Here is a 22,572-nt window from a genome sequence, read left to right as displayed (position 1 = left end):
ATGGAAAAATTTAACTGTTAACTCCTAAATTAAAAAAGCTAATGATGTACTCATTATTTGTCAAAGTAATGACACATTTAATGCAAAATGTTAGTAATGACTGTCCATCAAATTAAAAAATTCAGTGTACCTATATGAAGAATTGTGATAAGTTTAGGCACATGGCCAGCAGCTAGCTCAGCAAAGTAGCTAGTGGCTTTGACTGATGATGTCAATAAACTTATAGTTTATGAAAGTTAAAACAGGGTTAATTGTCTATTCTAATTTGTTTTCCTCCAAAATACTGAAATTTTCTAGTAGCGTACCATTGTATACTACATATTATATTTTACAAACATTTCAAATAATCCAACTGTTTTTAAATAAATGTACTGAAAATGAATGTAAAGGAGGGCCTCTGTAGTTGTCAGGACTCAGCCCGGACTTTGGCCATGTGTTTAGTGTTTACGTTCTTTGTTCACGTGCCTGCCCTGCCCTTGTCTTTTCCTCCCCGCCTCTGCACACCTGTCCCTCATGTGTCATGATTATTATTAGTATTTAGTTGAGCCGCGTTGCCTTGTGCAGCGTGGAATCTACTGTTGTCTTTGTCTGATTTTGTCTTTCTCCTGTTTAGTGTTCTTTTAGTTAATAAATCCTGTTTTTGTTTAGCTGTCCTGCGTTTGGGTCTGTTTTATTCCCATACTACGTGACAGTAATATTCATCTTAATTACCATTAATCTTCATACTTCTTACATAAAATTGGGGTATAGTGGAGAAAATATTTTATTAGAATATAGAATATATAATTAGAATGTATAAAAGAACGTATATAATTAGAATGTATAAAAGAATAATTGATTGATTTATTGATTGCCTGGATGATTGATTGATTTACTCTTTTTATGGACCGTGGCATTTATTGGTATTTCAGATGATTATTCAAATTATTGGAAGCCATTAATTTAAAATGTGATACAAAAGTGATACAAAAAGTGATACAAAAACAAAACTAATCTGAAAAGTCTATATAAAATTGCCCAGCAGAAAGTCAAAGATGAATTTAAAAGGGAAGTTTTGCATAATAAGCAAAATGTGCTAAATGGCATCTCATTGGCTTCATACAACTATGATGTCATCACAGAGCATTACAAGGGTGCTGTGCAAATAGCCTAGGAGCCATATTCAGCAGAGTACAGCCCCCAGAGTGTTTGTGAGAGGGTGGGAAAAGATTAAGCAGGACCAACTTGCTTTTGTATGAGTGAAAGCGAGTGCACATAGAAGAAATATCAAATGAGCAGGAATCTTAGGACTTTGGACTTAGGACTATTTTTTTATGGAAGGAGACAGACTAGAACATCTATTTAAAAAAGGTCTGTGAAATTTTAACTTTTATATTTAATCTTGATGATCCTTATTTTTATTTGTTTTTTTTGTAATATGCTCCCCTTCTTTCTTTCTTTCTTTCTTTCTTTCTTTCTTTCTTTCTTTCTTTCTTTCTTTCTTTCTCTTAGATCATGGGAAGCCAACAGCCTCCTGCATCACTGAATTATTCTGCCACACTGAACAATAACACTGTGTCCACTATTAATACTGAGCTGCAAATGGTGTTGCTTGGCTTAGCCATGTCTCTGCTGGTCTTGGCTATTGTTCTTGGCAACATGTTAGTGATCACAGCCATTGCCCGTTTCCAGAGGCTCCAGAATGTTACTAATTGCTTTATCATGTCACTAGCCTGTGCTGACTTGGTCATGGGACTTGTGGTGGTACCCTTTGGTGCCATTTACATCATCCTCAACACGTGGCATTTTGGAAGATTCTGGTGTGAGTTCTGGACAGCCACTGATGTGCTTTGTGTAACAGCTAGCATTGAGACACTCTGTGTCATTGCCCTGGATCGCTACCTTGCCATCACCTCCCCTTTTCGCTACCATTCCATGCTGACCAAGTGCAAGGCTTGCATTGTGGTACTGATAGTGTGGATCATTGGAGGCCTTATCTCGTATCTGCCCATCCATTTGAAGTGGTGGATTTCCAGCACTGAAGAGGCAACACGGTGCATAAACAACACCCTTTGCTGCGAGTTTCATACCAACCGAAGCTATGCTATTATCTCTTCTGTTATCTCCTTCTATATCCCTCTTGTGATCATGGTGTTTGTCTACAGTCGTGTCTTTCAAGAGGCTAGGAAACAGAGAAAAAAAATAGTCAAGAGTGAAGGCCGTTTCCACCAAAGTGGATGTCAGCAGGAATTCAGTGACACAGAATTTGGAAGAGAAATTAGGGCCATCAAAAAGCCTAGGTTATGCTTGAAGGAACACAAGGCTCTAAAAACCCTAGGTATTATTATGGGAATATTTACATTGTGTTGGCTTCCTTTCTTTGTTCTTAATGTGGTGGTAAGTGTCCATGAATTGGACAACATCAAGATACTATTTAGAATATTAAACTGGATCGGTTATGCAAACTCAGCCTTCAACCCCCTGATCTACTGCAGGAGTCCAGAGTTTCGATATGCATTTAGGCAGATCCTGTGCATGAAGAGGTCTCATTATCCCAACCTGCAACCATGCAATGGAAACAAATATAGTGGACAGAGCTGGCAGAGTGAGCACCAAGGAAGGAGCAAGTGTAGCTCAGAGGACAGTGACCCAGTTGAAGGTGGCTCTGAGAAGGAAGAATGCAGATAAGAACCACTCTAATTGATTTGTAATAAGAAATCTCACATTATTCATTTCCATAATGTCCAAACACATTCAAGTGTCATTGTAATGGCAGAGAAATGGAGCACAAACTGTTGTACCACATGGTATCTCACGTGGCCAGGGATGGAGACAGCTTTCAGGGTACAGTATACATATTTTTCATATTTTTATATATATCTTAAGACATTTTTTGTCTTTTCTACCTCATTTTTCTACCTACATTTTTTGTCTTTTCCTAACTCTATAATAAGTCCTTCTTTACAAAAAGCTATAAAATAACTGTAACTGTACTTTTATAAAAGAAAATGGAAAAATATATTGTCCAATACCCAATGTGAGCAAAAATAAAAAAAATAAGTAAAGAGGTTTATTTAAGGATTAAAAAAAAAAAAAAATGGAACCGGTTATCATCTTGATTTATTTATCTTGGTTTTGACCATTACACTTAATTCTCTTATCATACTGAAAGCTGTGAAAATGTTATTGCTCATACTATACTATCATACCATCTTGGTTACGAAATACACAAAGCATTTTGTCAGTGGTCAGTAATAAATTGTCTTTTCTTCTCCCTGTCTATCCATGCACATAAATGAATTACTATGAGGTTAAAGTGAAAGAGCATGATTTAATTAAATATTACTTAATTATTCACTTTATTCAGATAAGGCCACATTTAAGAGTATTATATATCCTCAGTTGTGTTCAGCAATTAAATATGACACACATAGCTAAATGTTATGTCTATGTAGGATAAAATGTACAGTAAATTTACAGCTGTATAGTTTATTGGAAATGAAACCTGAGCCCTCTAGCAGTAACAGACTCCAAATGCAAATCTGTCTAATATCTGTACCTAGATTTTCTTATCTGTCTAGCAATTAAGCTAAAGTTGATATGGAACTTAAACTAATTGACCAATTTTCTAATTAGCTTAGGTACCTTCAAATTTGAAAATTCTGTATAAATAAACAGTGTGTATTCATATGTGGTTTTCCTTAACCTCATAGTCAGTAATTACATGTACTACAAAATGAAGGTAAAGCATTTAAACAGTGCTGTACGTATTGATCCTAGGTACATAATGAATGAAACAATGAATGAGTTTATTTATACTTAATCAGGGGCAATGCACAGAGAACATTAGTCTAAGAAAGAAGAGATGTCATGTGCCAGTTTATAGCAAAAAAATGCTAATTTCCACCTGCAGTCCCTAGAGAGATGTTACATTTACAAAAGGACATAAACAGTTAAGTCAGAATGGCTAGCTAGCTAGATAGATAGAGTGCTACTGCTTATCTGTGTGTAATGTGACTGCTAAAACACAGTCTGTACAGTAACTTAAATCCTTATCTGCAGGTGTTCACAGATTTAATGCATGCAGGGCACAGAAAAATTGATGAAAAATAGCGCACGAGAGAGAGAAGGTGTGTATGAGTATATTTAGATCCATTTAAAATGCTATTTGTGAATTAAACTGTGCACATGGCTAGATTTGTTGCTGCAAAGCCAGCAAGTGGTTGAAACTGTGAACGTTGCTCTTTCCAAATATGTTGAATACTGTATAATTATCTGTTTGTGCTCTTTTCTTGGTTGTTTGTGTGATGATAATTTATATTTGAAAGTTCTACCTTATCTTCACTGATATGTAATTCAGAATAAAAAAATGTGTTAAAATTATGTGCAATCACAATATTTTAATGAAATATATTGGATGTATTGAAAACAAGAGGCGGGCTTAATAAACAGCTCAAACTGTACTTAGTTAATGCACACAGCAAGGTTACTGCAGAGAATAAATCAGACAACTTGTACTCCACCCTTATGGTTGATTTAAGCTGGTGGTCTACTCAAACAACATTCTGAAGCAAAAGCAAACATTCCACTGCCATACCTTTTAATCTGAGACTGTTTCGGACTAGCATTGGTTTTAATAGCACATGCATACACCAAATAAAATTTTCTCTCGCTTTTTGAAGATATTACTTGTTTTTGTAGAATTTGCAAAGCAAACACATTCATTGCCAGTTCCTTTAATGCCCATTACTTTTCTTTATCACCCCAATAGAGCAGAGTGTCCTAGGAAGACATACACAAAGGGTCTTTATTATTTGGTTGTTTTTGAAATGTACTGCCATCCTTGCTCTTTGCAGATTGTTCATGACACCCTTGGTATGTGTTGTGCCATCTCCTGAATATTATACAATTTTCTACTTCTGTTTTGATTACTAATAATACACAATTTAAATACCAGTATGACTGAAATATCAGTATGACCATCACAGCATTTAATTTCCTCTTATCAGACAGATATTCTAAATGACAATTACGTATGTAATTATATAAGATCAGCTTTATTAAAAAATCAATAGCCATAGGTGATTGTTAGATATATGAATATATATATTATATTCTTTTCTATTGGCAGTATGTAAAAGCACTATGTATCAGCCAATTTTTAAGAAAATAAAAAGACATGCGCGCAGTAAGAAAGTCATCTGCACTGAGATTTCTATTTTCTAGTTTAGATTCCTAACACAGATATGGTTACATATGTGCTCGTTTGACTTTTAGATCTTTTGACATTTTCTGGCATGTGTAAGTCCTTGCCAGGTTAATGTGTACTACTACTAGTGTTTTTTAGCTACTTTTGCAAAAGATGTATTGCAATTTTTTCAAGCTTATGATGTTCTAAAATAGTGTCAAATGATTTCTTATATACAAGAATTACATCATGTTATGGTATTTTTAATAAACAATAAATGATAATGTATGTGTAGTGTAATGGAGTACCTTTTTTGTGTGGATTGAGACATAAATAATGTACTTAAATCAAATAAATGTAATTAATTAATTGCATTAAAACTTACTGAAGCTAATTATGATAATGGAGACATGCTCTTGTTTTTTTTACAGCACAGAGAACAAATTTTTGCTTTTTAAACATTTTTAGTTCTCAGTATATCCTTCTGGAAATCACTTAATGAGTCGCCTTGGATTCTTGCCACAGATGTTGGGGCTGTGCCAAGAAAACACCCTCACTGGGTGATTTTCTGAAAAAAAAAATAAATACTGAGAATTTGCCATACAGTATGTCTGAAGGAAAGACTGAGAATTTACTAGAAAATCAGTGTCCTATTACTATAATTCCTAATAATAATTATACATTTTTAAGTGGCATTATGAATACCAGGGACACGTTGCTCGTTTTCTGTATCAAAAGTACATTCTTTGTCAACATGTAGCCCATTTCTTCTAGACAAGAATAGGTGCCCTACCTGAATCATATCTATTTCCGTATCAAAACTATGGCCCACCAAAGCATCTAAAAGTAGGCATCATAAGACAATAAGGCCCTGAACAGAATTTCTACAGGATTTTGTAGATTTATGTTTAAAGCAGACAATTACTGGTCTTCAGTATTCATTTAATAATGCAAAAGATCCTCTGAGAGCTGAATTTGTGTCTATTATACACTGTGAAGTGATTACAATAGACACAACTTTCATATATTACTAATATTTTTCACAATACAGAAAACTATCAAGTATGATTTTATAGTAATTCATTTCAGAATGCACCTTTTTGCACTTCACCTAAAATGCATCAGTAGTGTTAGGTTCAGTGTGCAGTTGTTTGTACAGTTCTTCTAAATATTTTGTAGATCCTAACACAGTTGCTCATGTTGTTTTAGGTACATAATCCCTGACAGCCAGCATTCAGACTGACAGAAGCCCTGACATCCTTAAAGCAAACAATCTTAAAACAAGGAGCACAAAATACCTTTAAGCCTGAGAAAAGGTCTTAAAAGTATATATTTAGACTTGGTCATTGTGATAATAACTGGTAACACCCACATAATGAGTAACTGGCAAGTGTGTGTGTTTGTGTGCTAGTGTACATGTGTGTAATTGATCCATTAACCTGTCCTCAGTTCCAAGTCAATAAGTAAACACAGCTTAGCCATACCTCCCATTCTAATGCTCTCATGGCTTCCACCCTAATGGTTTCAATTAGGAGCTCCTTCTTTTCTCTTACTGCTACATAAATATAGCTGAGAAAGACCACTTAGAATTTTTAATAACAAATGTAAATGTAAATTATTTCTAAACTCTTAATTAAAATAATTTAAATATATATCCTGGAATAAAATATTTTTATTTATTTATTATTCTAATAGAAATACTGTATCTTGACAATACTTTATCTGTGGTCATGTCAATACAGTTCTTTTGAAAATTGAAAGTAGATCAGCCACCAATCCTTCAAGGAAAAAAAAGAGAGACAAACCTCACCAAGGCACCACAATGTCTGTGAGCAGAGCTAGGCCCTGAGGGACGATTTCAGGCCAAAATAGTAAAAACTATTCCCCTGCCCTAGGGTTAAATCAGCAAGGCATCAGCGGTGCCTTGTACCCACCCTGAATATCCAAAAGAAAATTATATTCAGAATCAGCTGACTGTTTTCTTCCCATATTAGATACACTGTTTTATTTGTAACAAATAGTTTAGTTTTCTGCACAGTTTCATTTGTTCATTTTTTTTTAGAAACCATTTTATCCTGGTTTGCAGTGGCCTCTCTCATATGAAAAAACATTGTACTTAAAAGCAGTATTTAAAGATGCACAGGAATAGGATTTGTAAATTACAGTCCTGCTCACCATTATTGGCACCCCTTCATGTTTTGCATAACTGAGTGAATGTCTTCAGAAATAAATGGAAATGTACCAAATTTATATCAGCAGGATCTTTTAATTGGAAGTCCAAAGTAATTTAACAAAGACAATTGTTATTTCAACATAGATATTGTAATTCCAAAAGGAAAAAACAGAAAACCAGCATGTGCACTAATATTGGCACCCCTCTTTAATATTTGGTTGCACACCCTTTGGCAGCGATGACAGCCTCCAAAAGTTTCTTATATCCATCTATAAGCTTCTTGCACTTCTTGGGTGGTATTTTCTCCCACACTTACTTTGCAATACGCTCAAGCTCTTGAACATTTGCAGGGTTCCTTTCTCCAGTGGCAGATTTCAGCTCCCCCAAAGATTTTCAATTGGATTGAGATCAGGACTCATTGCTGGCCATTTTAAAACAGTCCATTTTTTCCCTTTCAACCATCCCTGCATGCTTTTGGAGGTGTGCTTTGGGTCTTTATCTTGCTGGAGGACCCATGATCCTCACCTCAAACCAAGTTTCCTTACACTGGGCAAGACATTTCGCTCTAGAATTGCTTGATAATCTTCTTGATAATAATCATGATGCCTGTGATACGGTCAAGGCCTCTAGTACCAGATGCAGCAAAGCAACCCCACAGCATTATGGATCCTCCACCATGCTTGACTGTTGGTACAGTATGGTGTTCTTTTCCTTAAAGGCTTCATTGCACCATCTGTAAAAATACTGTTTGTGTGCATTACCAAAAAGCTCCACTTTTGTTTCATCTGTCCATAAAAAAAATTGTCCCAGAAGGCTTGAGGTTTGTCCAGGTTTTCTTTCGTGAAGATCAATCGTTCCTTTTATGTCTTTTCTTCAGCAATGGGGTCTTCCTTGGCCTCCACCCATAAAGTCCCGCTTTGTTTAGTGTACGGCGTATGGTACTTGTTGAAACAATTGCACCAGACTGCTCCAGGTTGGTCTTCAGATGTTTGGCGTGGTGTTTTTTCCACCATTCCCACCAACCTTCAAAGACTTCGGTCATCAATTTTTCTCTTCCCCCCACGTCCAGGGAGGTTCTTGACAGTTCCATGCCTGGAAAACTTTTTAATAACATTACGCACTGTTGAAACAGGGATACCAAGGTCTTTGGAGATGGCCTTATATCCTTTGGAGGTCTTGTGCTTCCAAATAATAGCATTTCTGGTGAATAACAGGAAAAACAGGTGGCTTTTTAAAACACCAAAATGATCATTCATTGGCTAATTCATGTCACATGGATGGAGGCAATTCATCACAGGTGATCCTCATTTGTGATTTGCAACAGGTGAGCCAAATTGGGTTTCGATACTGATTTGCAGCAAAGGGTGCCAATACCACTGACACGGCAAGCATTATGTTTTTCTATGTTTTCCTCATAATGTTTATCTTTTTAAATGTTCTTTATCATTTGCTGTTTTGTATCAGACACAAGCTATCTGTAGTAATATGTTGTTTCACCTGATAAATTTCCTTCAGTAGATATTCCACAATATGTACATAAATTTCATGGGTGCCAATAATGGTGAGCAGGACTGTATGTGGTGGAACATACAGTAAACAAACAAATAAATCTTAAATGTTAGGTAAGTGTTTGATGAATACACAAAGAAAAACAAAAAACAACAAGCAAAACCTTCTCTCCCCTAGGTAATGATTTTGGCATTAAAGTAATTTTGTGTCTTATTTTTTGCTTTAGAAGAGAGAGTAGGCTGTGTGGCAGGTGCTTTTCAAACCATTCTAAAGCAGCTGAAACACTGCATTAATCACTCACATTCATTTCAGGAGCCATGAGAGATTCTAGAGAAATCCTTTAAAAAAATCAATAAAAGTCCCCATCTGCATGTTTAATAATGAATGACTTGCATTAACTTTGCCCATCTTTTGTTTGAGAATATCAAATTAGTTACAGAGGGACTGTTTCTTTGATCACATTAGCTGTATATTAACTAATTTGTTTAACTGATGGAAAAGCATAAAATCCTGCTTTACAAATGCTGAAAACCTCTACCAGAAATCAATACCTTGAAATGCATCTGAATGAAAAGTAGACAATATGTTATATCCAATTAATTCCATCACAAATGTATCTGTCATAGATTAAGTTGGCCTATTCATTCATTCATTCATTCATTCATTTTCTACCGCTTATCCGAACTACCTCGGGTCACGGGGAGCCTGTGCCTATCTCAGGCGTCATCGGGCATCAAGGCAGGATACACCCTGGATGGAGTGCCAACCCATCGCAGGGCACACACACACTCTCATTCACTCATGCAATCACACACTACGGACAATTTTCCAGAGATGCCAATCAACCTACCATGCATGTCTTTGGACCGGGGGAGGAAACCGGAGTACCCGGAGGAAACCCCCGAGGCACGGGGAGAACATGCAAACTCCACACACACACAAGGCGGAGGCGGGAATCGAACCCCCGACCCTGGAGGTGTGAGGCGAACGTGGTAACCATTAAGCCACCGTGCCCCCCCCTTGGCCTATTCAATCACATCTAAATTTATTTTGTAATTATAATAATAAATGACTCATATTTCTGAAAGGACGGTTTTCGGTTTGTTTGATCTGTGCAGGTTCTACTCCATTATTTTATATTGGACAAATTTAATCTATAATTTGGCGGCAACACATCGGAAACCCCTTGTAAATCTTAATGAGTTTTTGGAGAATTGTGTTTTATTGTACTCATGAGGTCATCAGATTTTCTTAGTTAAATGTACTACACTGAAATCAAACAGTATGTCTGGGAGAAATGTCTAGCATCTTAACTATGCGGATGTTTATTTTCTGGGATCTTATTTCCAAAGTTAATGTCAAGGTAGGGTACACTACCATGTTTATTGATATGAGTTCCTGCAAATCTGAAAAAATAAGGAAAATGGGATGGGATGACATTGGGGCAAATGCAGAGAACAGTCACTTAAACATCTATGCTACTTTTTTGGTATTAATGGTAATGCGGTTCATGTCACAAATTTATCAATTGATGTTATGCCCACTACATACACCACTGCCTCTATGTGAATGTTTGTTTATCTTGTTCCACTGCAATAATTTTGCCAACATTAAACCATTAGTCTTGAACTACGGTTCCACTTTTTCCTCCTGGTACCCTAACTGATGTTGTTTTACTTTACATGATTAATGAGCCATTTGTTTGTTTGTGGTTGCTTTGAGTGTATGAACTTTATATTAAATAATGTTTAATTTATGTTTCATTAATTTTATGTATATTTAGTAAATGAAGATTGGCACAAAAAATAAATAAAATCCTGCCATTCATTGCGCCCCAGCTGTCATGTCTTTTTCCCCCACTAGGGGAGCGCACCCCACACGTTATTTTTGAGTATTCTGAATCTGTAAACCGGTAACACCTTCTGACTGTGGTCAGAGCTGCAGGAAGCCCTGTATATGCCTATGCCTATATGGATGTGAAATAGCACTATATTGGTTTCTCGGTTAAGGATTTTTACAGTTCTGTCCTATTCAAGTGCTGCCATAAATGCAACCAAAACTTTCAAAGGAGTTGGACTTGAATATGTTGTAATGCAAATGGTGGCCAGGAAGTGCAAAACAAAATAACAAATAAAAAAACAAAATAACAAATCAGAAAACACAATATTCAGACAAACTGGAAAAGATAGGTATAGTTTGCAAATGGAAGCCTTACTGCTGATTAAAAGATACATCTGTCACTCAAAATAAACAGGCAGTAGGATATTCATTCATTCATTCATTCATCTTCTACCGCTTATCCGAACTACCTCGGGTCACGGGGAGCCTGTGCCTATCTCAGGCGTCATCGGGCATCAAGGCAGGATACACCCTGGACGGAGTGCCAACCCATCGCAGGACACACACACACACTCATTCACTCACGCAATCACACACTAGGGACAATTTTCCAGAGATGCCAATCAACCTACCATGCATGTCTTTGGACCGGGGGGAGGAAACCGGAGTACCCGGAAGAAACCCCCGAGGCACGGGGAGAACATGCAAACTCCACACACACAAGGTGGAGGCGGGAATCGAACCCCGACCCTGGAGGTGTGAGGCGAACGTGCTAACCACTAAGCCACCGTGCCCCCTTGCAGTAGGATATTGTGTATCTAAATTTATTTCTTGTGCATGTGTGGAAATGCGCACGACAAGTTGTGTGTTAGATGTGATGACATCATGTGATGCGGTTGCTGCAAGAATGCAAAGAACACGTTCAACATTATGGGTGTTTTCACATATAGTTCGTTTTAAAAGAACCAAACCCAGTTCACTTAAAGTGAACCAGAAAAGGAACTAGCCGAATGTGACCTCAGTCCGTTTGGTGTTCATAATATAGTGGACTCAAAAGAGAACCCAGTTCTCTTTTTGGTCCTCTTTAGTATTGGAGTGATCTCAGACCCTTTTGTGTTCACACCTCAACTTCATAAGAACTCAGAACCCAGAATTCTGTGCAGCAATGGACAGGAATCCTTGATTTCAGCAGACTCCCCACTTCGACGCATTTCATCACGGGTGCTCATGTACTTCTGTCGTAGTTTTTTCACTTTTACACGACATTGTAGTGCTGTTCTTTTGTACCCCCTTTCCTTCAGTTTTTGAGAAAACAGAAGAAATACTTTTATGTTTTTATGTGTTGAGAATAGTTGGCGTTTAATGCCATCCTCTTTCCAAATATCAATAAGTGCACAGCTTTCTTCATAAGACCACATGACTCCGTGACCTGCCATGGCGAAAAGTTTTGTGTTTTCAGCAGTCACAGTGACGGAACACGGCTGCAGGTATGGCAAGCCTCCAGGGACATTTGGCGAAACGAAACGCAAAGTGGACCGGGACCTCATTGCTTTCACATGTCTCACACAAATCGAACCACAAACGAACCGTACTCAGACCACCTCCGGAGGTGGTCTGAGTACGGTTCGCTTCTGGGTCCTTTTAAGGGGTCTCAGATCACATGGTTTGTTCACGTATACACACTGAACCGCTCCGAGAGCGTTTGGAGGGCTCAAACGAACTAGGTGTGAAAACACCCTAAAGCCATTTGGTTTCGCTATATCAGGATACATTAACGGTTTTTTGAGATGCGTCCAGTGGCTTATTTGTAGACCAGCTAACAATAATCCTGCTGTTATTGCAGACCCACAAGAAGAAAACAAAAAAGGTTCAAATGATGCAATGCAGTTAACACTGGACCTGTCAGGCAGAACAAACATGCAGAATTACTATATTCTGAGTTGGTGCTATGTGAGATCTGACAGCTCTAAACTGGGAGTAATTTTCCTAAAGTAAAATTAATCAGATTTTATTGTAGGCATATGTGAGGATAGTTCCAAGATGAGGGTGCAGCTTGCAGCGGGCACTCCAGATACAAAATAGTAATATTTACGTGTTTAGAGCTACATTTCAAAGTGCATGGACACCAGAGACATCAGTGTTTATGTATATGATCCCCAGACGCTATTAAAGTACAGTAAATCATGCAACTACAAACCTTCATGATGATGTTCTAGAGCAGGGGTGTCAAACTCACGCCCGCCCGCGGTGTAATTATATTTGGCCCGCGAGATCATATCAAATGTGCATTACAGCTGGCTGGCTGCATGCTCCGCTAATACTACAAATCCCAGAATGCCTTGCCACTGTATTGACGCGTAGTCACGAACAGCAAGCGCCCCTCATTCTCTGTTTGACAGCCGTTAACAACCACACTGGTAAAAATGATGTGTTGGATTTACTTAAAATATGTATGCACCATTTTTGCATCACACTTTAAGTAAACCCAACTTGGAAAAAAATTACTTAAAATTAACAAGAAAACTGTTGTTATATGTACTTAAATTTTTGGGTACACTCAACATTGTTTACTTAAAAATATATGTAACATGATAGAATCTACTAAGTAATTGCAAGTTAAGTTAACTTAAAATTTAAGCTCATTTATGTTAAAAAAAAAAAGATAATTGAGTTGAACCAATGTAAATTTTTAACTTATTTTAGATCATCAGCTATTGGTCTGCATACTGCACTGCTGCTTGAATGGGTTAAACGCAGAGCACAAATTCCTAGTATGGGTCACCATGTCACTTCACTAAAATAAATTACACATGCAAATCACACAAAATAAAGCATTTCACTTTATTTTTTGAAACAGGCTGCAATACAATGGTGAAGCCTAAAACCACACATCATGAATGTACAACAAATGTGTCAAATTAACAAATGAAAGTTCACTTCCAACAGGACACTTCCTTGATGCTGCCCCCTTTGCAACACTTTCTTGCTCTGAACTAGAAGGAGAAAAAAAAACAGTTTTATATTTAGTATGAATAGGCAAGACATTGCAGCGTCTTACTAGCATAGACCTTTTCAGTAAAAGATTGTACTGTATATACTAAAATGACGCATCACCTTTTTTTGGCAAAATACTCATATACTGGTAATTTATCAATACTGTAATTTAAAGATATTAATAGATTACGTTTTTGCATAATGTGCTATGCTGAGACCATGTCGGATGTCGCTAGCGTGTCACACCCTTCTGCTCCGCATTTACGCATGCGTAGAAGTTTCTCATTATTATAAGAAAATATGTTACGAGAAACAGTCATTATTACGAGAAACTTTTTCGTTATTATGTGAAAATAGTACTGGTGGAAAATCAGAATAATGTAATTTTTAATTTCATTTTGTTCAAAAATCAAGTTTCAGACGCAACAAACCAAACTTGCAGAATCGAAAATTAACCTGATTGGCAATTATCTGTTTGTGAATTATTCTAAAAAATTATTCATTCAAATTATTCATTTGGTTCATTTTGATGGTGGGAATTAAACAAAGAACTGCAAAGCGTTACACGGACCAGGGCGGGAACAGCTTCATCGGAATTCGCCCTTATCCTAATGCAAACGTGCCAACGCGCTGCATGGTCATATACCTCTGAAATAAACAAATTAACCACTAGAACATTCATTCGATGGAGGCACACTGCTTTTAGGCGGACAATCGCGTGCACACTCGTTCCTCCTTTCATACAATATCTTTCTTGTACAAACTGGACTTTCATACTGTAAGTATTCAAGTAACATGTTTCTAATTGTTGAAGCTAAATTCGTAGCAATTCAGAAATTCAATTTAAAAAAGTTTCATTCTTTACCACAAACGCAAACACAAACACAAATGAACGAATGTACGTTAAAACGACAAATCTTACCTCTTTTCAGCGTCTTCGTCTCTTTGTGTTTCAGAAAATATCTTCATCTAACACTACAAACAAGTGTTTATTAATGTCAAAACCTCAAAATCAAATATTTTGCTTAGTTTACAGAAAGTTAAGCTTACCTCTTTCCACCGTCTTCACATGTGCGTCACAAAATGGCTCCAGTTTTTTTTTTCCAGATTTGCATATCATGAGGCTCACAGTCAAACTTAAAATAGTATGTTATAATTACTTAGTTTTGATTCAATTTTAATACTAGTTGACGTGACTTATATTCACCTTGTAACACTATATATGCTAAGTAGAGGTTGGAAAGTTAAAATTATTTGTGTTTAGTTTATTTATTTTTAAAAGTAATGGTTGTTCAGGCAACGAATCGTTTTTTACAGTGCATGCTATAGTCACATCGGGCAAGTTAACTCCACCCTCCACAAAAATGGCCAAACGAAAGATGGACAATAGGAGCTTTAAATTTAATTTCCAAATCCTGTGTTCAAGCAAAACTAAAGTTTGTTTCCATATGAAAAAGGTTGAACATTACATAACATTGCAGTTAATTTTTCAATAAATATTCAGTTTGGCCAGTGACTTTATCTCAGTTTTATATTTTGGCCCACTGTGAATTTGAGTTTGACACCCCTGTTCTAGAGAGACTTTATGACCTCGGCTTGCTACAGAGACCAGACCTCCAGTTTTCGGTGCAACCTGATGCTGGTGACCGAGAAAGGGGACACGTATTGTGTGATGCCCCACACCCATCTAGGCTACTCAGACCACATCTCTGTTATGTTACTGTTATTCCAGCATACACACCACTCATCATTTGCTTAAAACCGGTTCTGAAGTAGGTGAAAACATGGCCAGCAAGAGCCACCTCTGCTCTTCAGGACTGTTTTGAGTGCACTGACTGGAACATATTCAGGGAGGGTGCAACCAACAGCGATTCTGTCAACTTGAAGTAAACGGCATCAGTGACCAGCTACATCAGCAAGTGCATTGATGACGTGACTGTCTCCAAGAACATCACCACATGCTCCAACCAAAAGCCGTGGATGACTTCAAGACAGCAAGGGCCAAACAATCCCAAGCCATCAGACAGGCAAAGCACTCATACTCCCAGAGAATTCACAGCCACTTCTTGGACAGTGGAGATACCCAGCACATATGGCAAGGCATCCAGGGGATCACAAACTACACCTGCCTGTGACAGGAACACCTCTCTGTTAGATGCAATGAACAACTTCTACGCTCGGTTTGAGGCACAGAACAACATAATGTCTAGGAAGACCATCCTTCCCCCATAACCAGGTACTCTGTCTAACAACGGCTAATGTGAGAAGCATTCTAAGTAGACTTCAGTTCAGCATTCAACACAATCATCCCTTCAATACCTGACTGAGCCCGAACACCTCCCTCTGCAACTGGACCTCAGTCAATCGGAAGTTAATTCTGCATGACAGGTCCAGTGTTAACAGCTCAAAATCAGAAATAGCATCCCTGTTTTAGGTACCTGCATCCAGCAGAATCTTTTATTTTTCACGTATACATTCCAGCACTGAGATATACCACCAACCTAATGGGACGCTGGAGCAGGGCTAGCCCATGATACAGAGAGCTTTATGGGTAACAATGGCAGCTAGGCAGTGCTGGGGTTTGAAACGACAACCTTCTGATCAACCTTCTGATCAGATAAATATGAAACACCTGCAAACTGTGTGCTGTTGTGGCTTAAAATGAGTTTCTTTTTCTGTCAAATGTCTAAACCCGTTGATGTTGAGCTCCACATATCAGATTTAATAGAGAATATGAGCAGTTAGGTACATAAAAAAAAAAATCAATAAATTAATTAATAAATAAATTCCTATATAGTGTTGCATTTTCATAAAAAATGCTTCAGAAAAGAATATAGAATATATTTTTATATAAGCATATTGAATAAATGTTTATATCAATGTGTTATCACATTCTTTTTACCTTACATTTATTATATTTATAATCTCATCAGTACATTATTTTACTTTTATACACAGCCATGAAGATGAAACAGTACAAGAGCTTTGTTGTTGTCTGTTGGTGGTAATTTTTCTATTTGCATTTTTGGCTGCTGTAATGATATAATGGTATAATTTAGTGAAATCCAAGGCAGTGATTGATCCAAAAAGTCCAATAGTCATTCAGTTCAATTCAAATACATCACTTTAGAGGTCACATGCAAAAAGTAATAGAAAGGCAGACAATACGTTAACAGTCCAAATAACTATTCTTTGTTATTCCGCTAGGGAGCAAAAAGAAGCAATTAATATACAGTATTATAGGACATTATGTGTACGCATATAATATATCCCCAATCTCTAATTAATTCCAAGTCATTGTTGTATCTATGAAAGATAATATTTGTTTTTCACAGATTGATTCACATCATCCAGAAAATGTTAACAATACACAAAGATAATCAGAGTAAATGCAAAATGCAGCTTTTAAAAGATGATTTCATTCATTAAGCAAAAAAGCTGTCTAAACCTGCCTGGCCCTATGTGAAAAAAGTAAATCCCCTAATTCTAATAAGTGGTTGTGCCACCCTTCTCGGCAATGAATGTGCATACCGACAGGAGGTGAATCGGCTGGTGCTATGCTGCAGTCAGAACAGTCTGGAGCTAAACACCCTCACAATATTCAACAGCCCGGTGTCATTCAGGTTTCTGGGCACTACCATTTCCCAAGACCTGATATGGGAGTGCAACATAAACTCTATCATCAAAAAGGCCCAGCAGAGGATGTACTTTCTACGTCAATTAAGGAAGTATGGTCTGCCACAGGAGCTGTTGATGCTGTTCTACACTGCAGTCATAGAATCTGTCCTGTGCACATCCATCACCATCTGGTTTGGTGCAGCAACAAAACAGGACAGAAACAGACTGCAATGCACGGTCAGAACAGCAGAAAAAAATAATTGGAGCCCCCCTGCCCACTCTCCAGGACTTGTACGACACAAGAACCAGAAACCGGGCAGGGAAAATCACTACTGATCCTTCGCACCCTGGACATAACCTCTTTCATCTCCTCCCTTCTGGCAGGCGCTACAGAACTTTGTTAACCAAAACTGCAAGACACAGGAACAGTTTCTTTCCCCAGGCAATCAACCTGATCAACAACCCACCATAATTATATTCCCTGCTTCTTATCATTCTTATCAAGTACTGCATTATCTGGACTGTCAGTCATCAAATCATCTGTATATTACACACTATTGCTGCTGTATATTGCACAAAAAGCATAATATTGCACTATATTGTTATTTGCACTACTGTACCACACTTTATGTACATAACTGATCGTTCATATTCTATACTCATATTTTATATATTTTATTCATTCTATATTCATATATTATACTCATTCTGTCTATATTGTATCTCATCGTCTGCATTGTTTTCTTGTATAGTATAGTGTTATTTATGTTTGTACCTTTAAGAGTCACAAACTGCTGGAACCAAATTCCTTTTGTGTGTCAACACACTTGGCCAATAAATCTGATTCTGAACAACCTTGCAATCAAGCATTTGCAATAACTGTCAATAAGTCTTTCACATGAGAGTGTGAGTGTGTACCCTGCGATGGGTTGGCACTCCGTCCAGGGTGTATCCTGCCTTGATGCCCAATGATGCCTGAGATAGGCACAGGCTCCCCGTGACCCAAGAATAGTTCGGATAAGCGGTAGAAAATGAATGAATGAAGTCTTTCACACTTCCACATTTCTGTGAAGGAATTTTGGCCCAATCTTCTTTGCAGAATTTTTTTTAATTCATTCACATTAGAGGGTTGCCTAAGGCCTGTCTAAAGTCATGCCACATGATCTCAATTAGATTTAAGTCTTCAGAATACCTTCAGAATTCATGGTTCCATCAATTATGGCATGTCTTCCAAATTCAGCTCCTGACCATCTCTATACCACCACCAGGTTTGACTGTTGGTATGATGTAATTTTTAATGAACTGCTATGTTGGTTTTATGTCAGATGTAACAGTCTCAGTTTGCCCAGTTTCTTTGTTATTGTTGAATCATGAACACTAACATTAACTGAGGCAAATGAGGCCTGCAGTTTTTTAGATGTTGTTCTAGGTTATTTTTTGAGCTCCTGGATGAGCTGTCATTTCACTCTTGCTTTACTTTGTCAGACAGGTTCTATAAAACTGATTTTGTGATTCACAGGTATTATCTTTAATGTTAAAATTAGTTTGATGATATAAATCATTCAAGTGTAACAAATTTAAAAAAAAATAAAAAAAAAAACAATCATGAGAAATGGGCAAATACATTTTCATAGCACAGTACAACATGAATGTATGTATTTGTGAAAAAGTTCTCAAAATAATTTAACCGTGCCCACATTTCGGATTTTGTGTGTCCTCATAATTTAATTATCCTCAATGTCTATGTCTATATTATATCTAGTGGTTAGGATCCCTGGTTTTCACTCTCGCCTTGGTTTGACTCTGGGTATGGGAACTTGGCTTTATGCCCTTAGGTAACATGGCTGAGTGTTCTAATGCACTGGATTTAGGCTCCAGTCTCTTTTGAGGTGTGGATTCATATACCACCACTGTCAGGGAGCCTTTTCAGGGACATTGAAGGCTTTGGGTTGTTGCTCGGAAGATCAGGGTTCAAGCCCTAGCATGATCAAGTCATCAAAGCTGGGATAACAAGCGTTCCACTCTAATGTCATGTGTGGCAATAGAAAAGGCATTTTCTTATAATTATCTAATTATGTAATTATTTTGAATAATTATGACAATTATTACAAAAATAGATAATTGTCATAATTATATTGACAAAGTTGAAAGGTGTCTGACAAAAATGCGGTAGAGTGCATGATATGATTAGCACTACATAGGGTTCTATAGTTGCTACCTAGAGCTCTACAATCTGTAGTGGACCTTCAAAATAACTACTGATGTCTAATAAAAGATTAGTACAAATGATTGTAAAATGCTACAGCTATGTAATCAGGACATTTTAAAAATCTTATTGACAAGTAAGTACCTTCCCTCTTATTTTTCAATATTTTAAACAACAATAAAAATGCAAATTCCACATAATTTACCGAAGTACAGGAGATAAGTTAACTTAAATAAAGGAAATTCTTACAAAGGCAAATACTGTCTTGTTTATCAAATGTAATGTCTTTCTGCTCACTCTCCCACACTTATGGACAGAGCAGATTTATTAAATTTAGGGCCCTAGGGAAAACATAGGCATCCCACAAGTGTTTATTCTCAGCTTATGTGTCCTGTCATGCCTAAGATCTCCATGACCCATGATAAAAATGCTGTAATGCACGACCAAGAGTCCCTTATTGCTTTCATAAAATGGTTAGAAAAATTACACAATAAGATGTTTCTGTGCAATAGGATATTTAATTTTAGTTGAAATACCAAAATATTATATGCAGCAATACATATATGAGTCGATACATGTGAAATAAACTGATAATAAATTAATACTGAACTCACTGTTCAGCTGACTCTTTCACAATAACTCTGCTTCATTTCCATTTCCCAAAATGTTTTTTAATGACAACTTTCATTTTATAATGCTGTTTTTCTCTTCATAATGAGACTTAAGTAAATTTTTATTTCTGAACATTTTTATGCATTTTTATTCTGTTGTAATCTGTCAGTTAACATTTGTGGGTTTGTTCAGAGGCGCTCACTGGTTGTGCACATTCCGGAGACAGCTACACCTGTCTAGTACCCGGAGGAAAGCCCCGAGGCACGGGGAGAACATGCAAACTCCACACACACAAGGCAGAGGCGGGAATCGAACCCCCAACCCTGGAGGTGTGCGGCAAATGTGCTAACCACTAAGCCACTGTGCCCCCCTTGTTTCAGAACAAACAAATTTAAATATTTTATTTAGATAAAGATAAACACAACATGCAGTTTTTAAATAAAGGTTTTTATTATTAAGGGAAAGCAAAATCCAAACCTAAAATGGCAAAGTGAAAAAGTGAAAAGAGTGAAAAAGTGCTTGCCCCTAAACCTAATAACTGGTTGGGCCACCCTTAGCAGCAAGAACTGCAATCAAGCATTTGTGATAACTTGCAATGAGTCTGCAGTTTCAGCGCTGTAGAGGAATTTTGGTCCACTCATCTTTGCAGAATTGTTGTAATTCAGCCACATTAGAGGGTTTTTGAGCATGAACCACCTTTTTAAAGGTGATGCCACATCATCTCAATAGGATTCAGGTCAGGACTTTGACTAGGCCACTTAAGTCTTCATTTTGTTTTTCTTCAGCCATTCAGAGGTGGACTTGCTGGTATGTTTTGGATCATTGTCCTGTTGCAGAACCCAAGTTCACTTCAGCTTGAGGTCACAAACAGATGGCCGCACACTGTCCTTCAGGATTTTTTGCTACAGACAACAGAATTCATGGTTCCATTTATCACAGCAAGTCTTCCAGGTCCTGAAGCAGCAAAACAGCCCCAGACCATCACACTACAAACAACATATTTTACTGTTGGTATGATGTTCTTTTTCTGAAATGCAGTGTTACTTTTACACCAGATTTAATGGGACACACACCTTCCAAAATGTTCAACTTTTGTCTCGTCAGTCCACAGAGTATTTTCCCAAAAGTCTTGGGGATCCTCGAGATGTTTTCTGGCAAATTCGAGTCTTTATGTTCTTTTTGCTTAGCAGAGGTTTTTGTCTCGGAACTCTGCCATGCAGGCCATTTTTGCCCAGTCTCTTTCTTATGGTGGAGTCATGAACACCAGTGTTGAGTGTACTTGAGTAAAAGTATCGTACTAGAAAAAGACTTTGGTATAAGTGAAAGTTACCTTTTAGAATATTACTAGTAGAAGTAAAAGTCTTAAAGTATCTGATATATACTGTACTTAAGTATCAAAAGTAATTTTCTGATATTTAATGTACTTAAGTATTTGAAGTAAAAGTAAAAAGTAAAATTTCTGTGATTTTCGGTAGGCATAAGAGCAGGGGCAGTTCTAGGATTTCATCATTAGGGGGTTTAGGCCTCAGTGAGAATTTAAAACAAGAAAAGTTTTATATTATATATTATATGACTACATAGTAAGCCAAACATTATGGTATTATTAAATGGCAAAAGTGGACACCAAAATTTTATGCATGATGCCAGTCTTGAATCAAATCAGTTCATGTGTGCATGCTCTACAAACAGTGAGTCCAATGAATGCAGTCATTAATAAATAAATAAATAAATAAATAAATAATAAAAAAAATAAAATAAATAACTATTCGCCTCACACCTCCAGGGTTGGGGCTTCGACTCACGCCTCCGCGTTGTGTGTGTGGAGTTTGCATGTTCTCCCCGTGCCTCGGGGGTTTCCTCCGGTTACTCCGGTTTCCTCCCCCGGTCCAAAGACATGCATGGTAGGTTGATTGGCATTTCTGGAAAATTGTCCGTAGTGTGTGATTGCGTGAGTGAATGAGAGTGTGTGTGTGTCCTGCGATGGGTTGGCACTCTGTCCAGGGTGTATCCTGCCTTGATGCCCGATGACGCCTGAGATAGGCACAGGCTCCCCGTGACCCGAGGTAGTTCGGATAAGCGGTAGAAGATGAATGAATGAATATTCACAAGACAAAGACCAAATCAATAAATGTTATTTTTATTTAGTATTGAATGGATTGTTTGCATTACTATTTTGTTTGTGCTACAACTCTGGTAATAAGATAGTGAAATTTCACTGCTTTTGGTTGCCGTCTTTGCGGCTTTCAGCCGATTAACGTTATAGATAAATGCCTCCAGCTCTGACTGCGCGTGCACGCGCCTGTGTTTCTCCGTAGAGCGTGCGGAGCGTAATGCAATCTAGGAGCAGTGGTTCGCCAAACCTCCCTTATTGCAGTCGCACACATTTCTTCTGATTTTATTTTGTAGTAACGAGTAACGAAGATGCTTAGTGGAAATATAACGGTGTAAAAGTAT

At 37.4% G+C, this 22,572-nt stretch overlaps 1 protein-coding gene across 1 annotated transcript; it reads left to right on the top strand.

The window, feature by feature from the left end:
• The first annotated feature begins 1,581 nt into the window (after nucleotides 1–1,581).
• adrb2a (adrenoceptor beta 2, surface a) lies at nucleotides 1,582–2,759 on the top strand. Its single transcript, XM_060885453.1, has one exon. The coding sequence runs from the start codon at nucleotides 1,582–1,584 to the stop codon at nucleotides 2,665–2,667; it is 1,086 nt and encodes a 361-aa protein (XP_060741436.1). The 3' UTR covers nucleotides 2,668–2,759.
• The last annotated feature ends 19,813 nt before the right edge of the window (nucleotides 2,760–22,572 follow it).

This window comes from Tachysurus vachellii, chromosome 13, assembly GCF_030014155.1.
Source record: "Tachysurus vachellii isolate PV-2020 chromosome 13, HZAU_Pvac_v1, whole genome shotgun sequence".
NCBI classification, from domain to species: Eukaryota; Metazoa; Chordata; class Actinopteri; order Siluriformes; family Bagridae; genus Tachysurus; species Tachysurus vachellii.
Note: the sequence above shows the minus strand (reverse complement) of the source record. Positions and strands in the feature narration are given on the sequence as shown.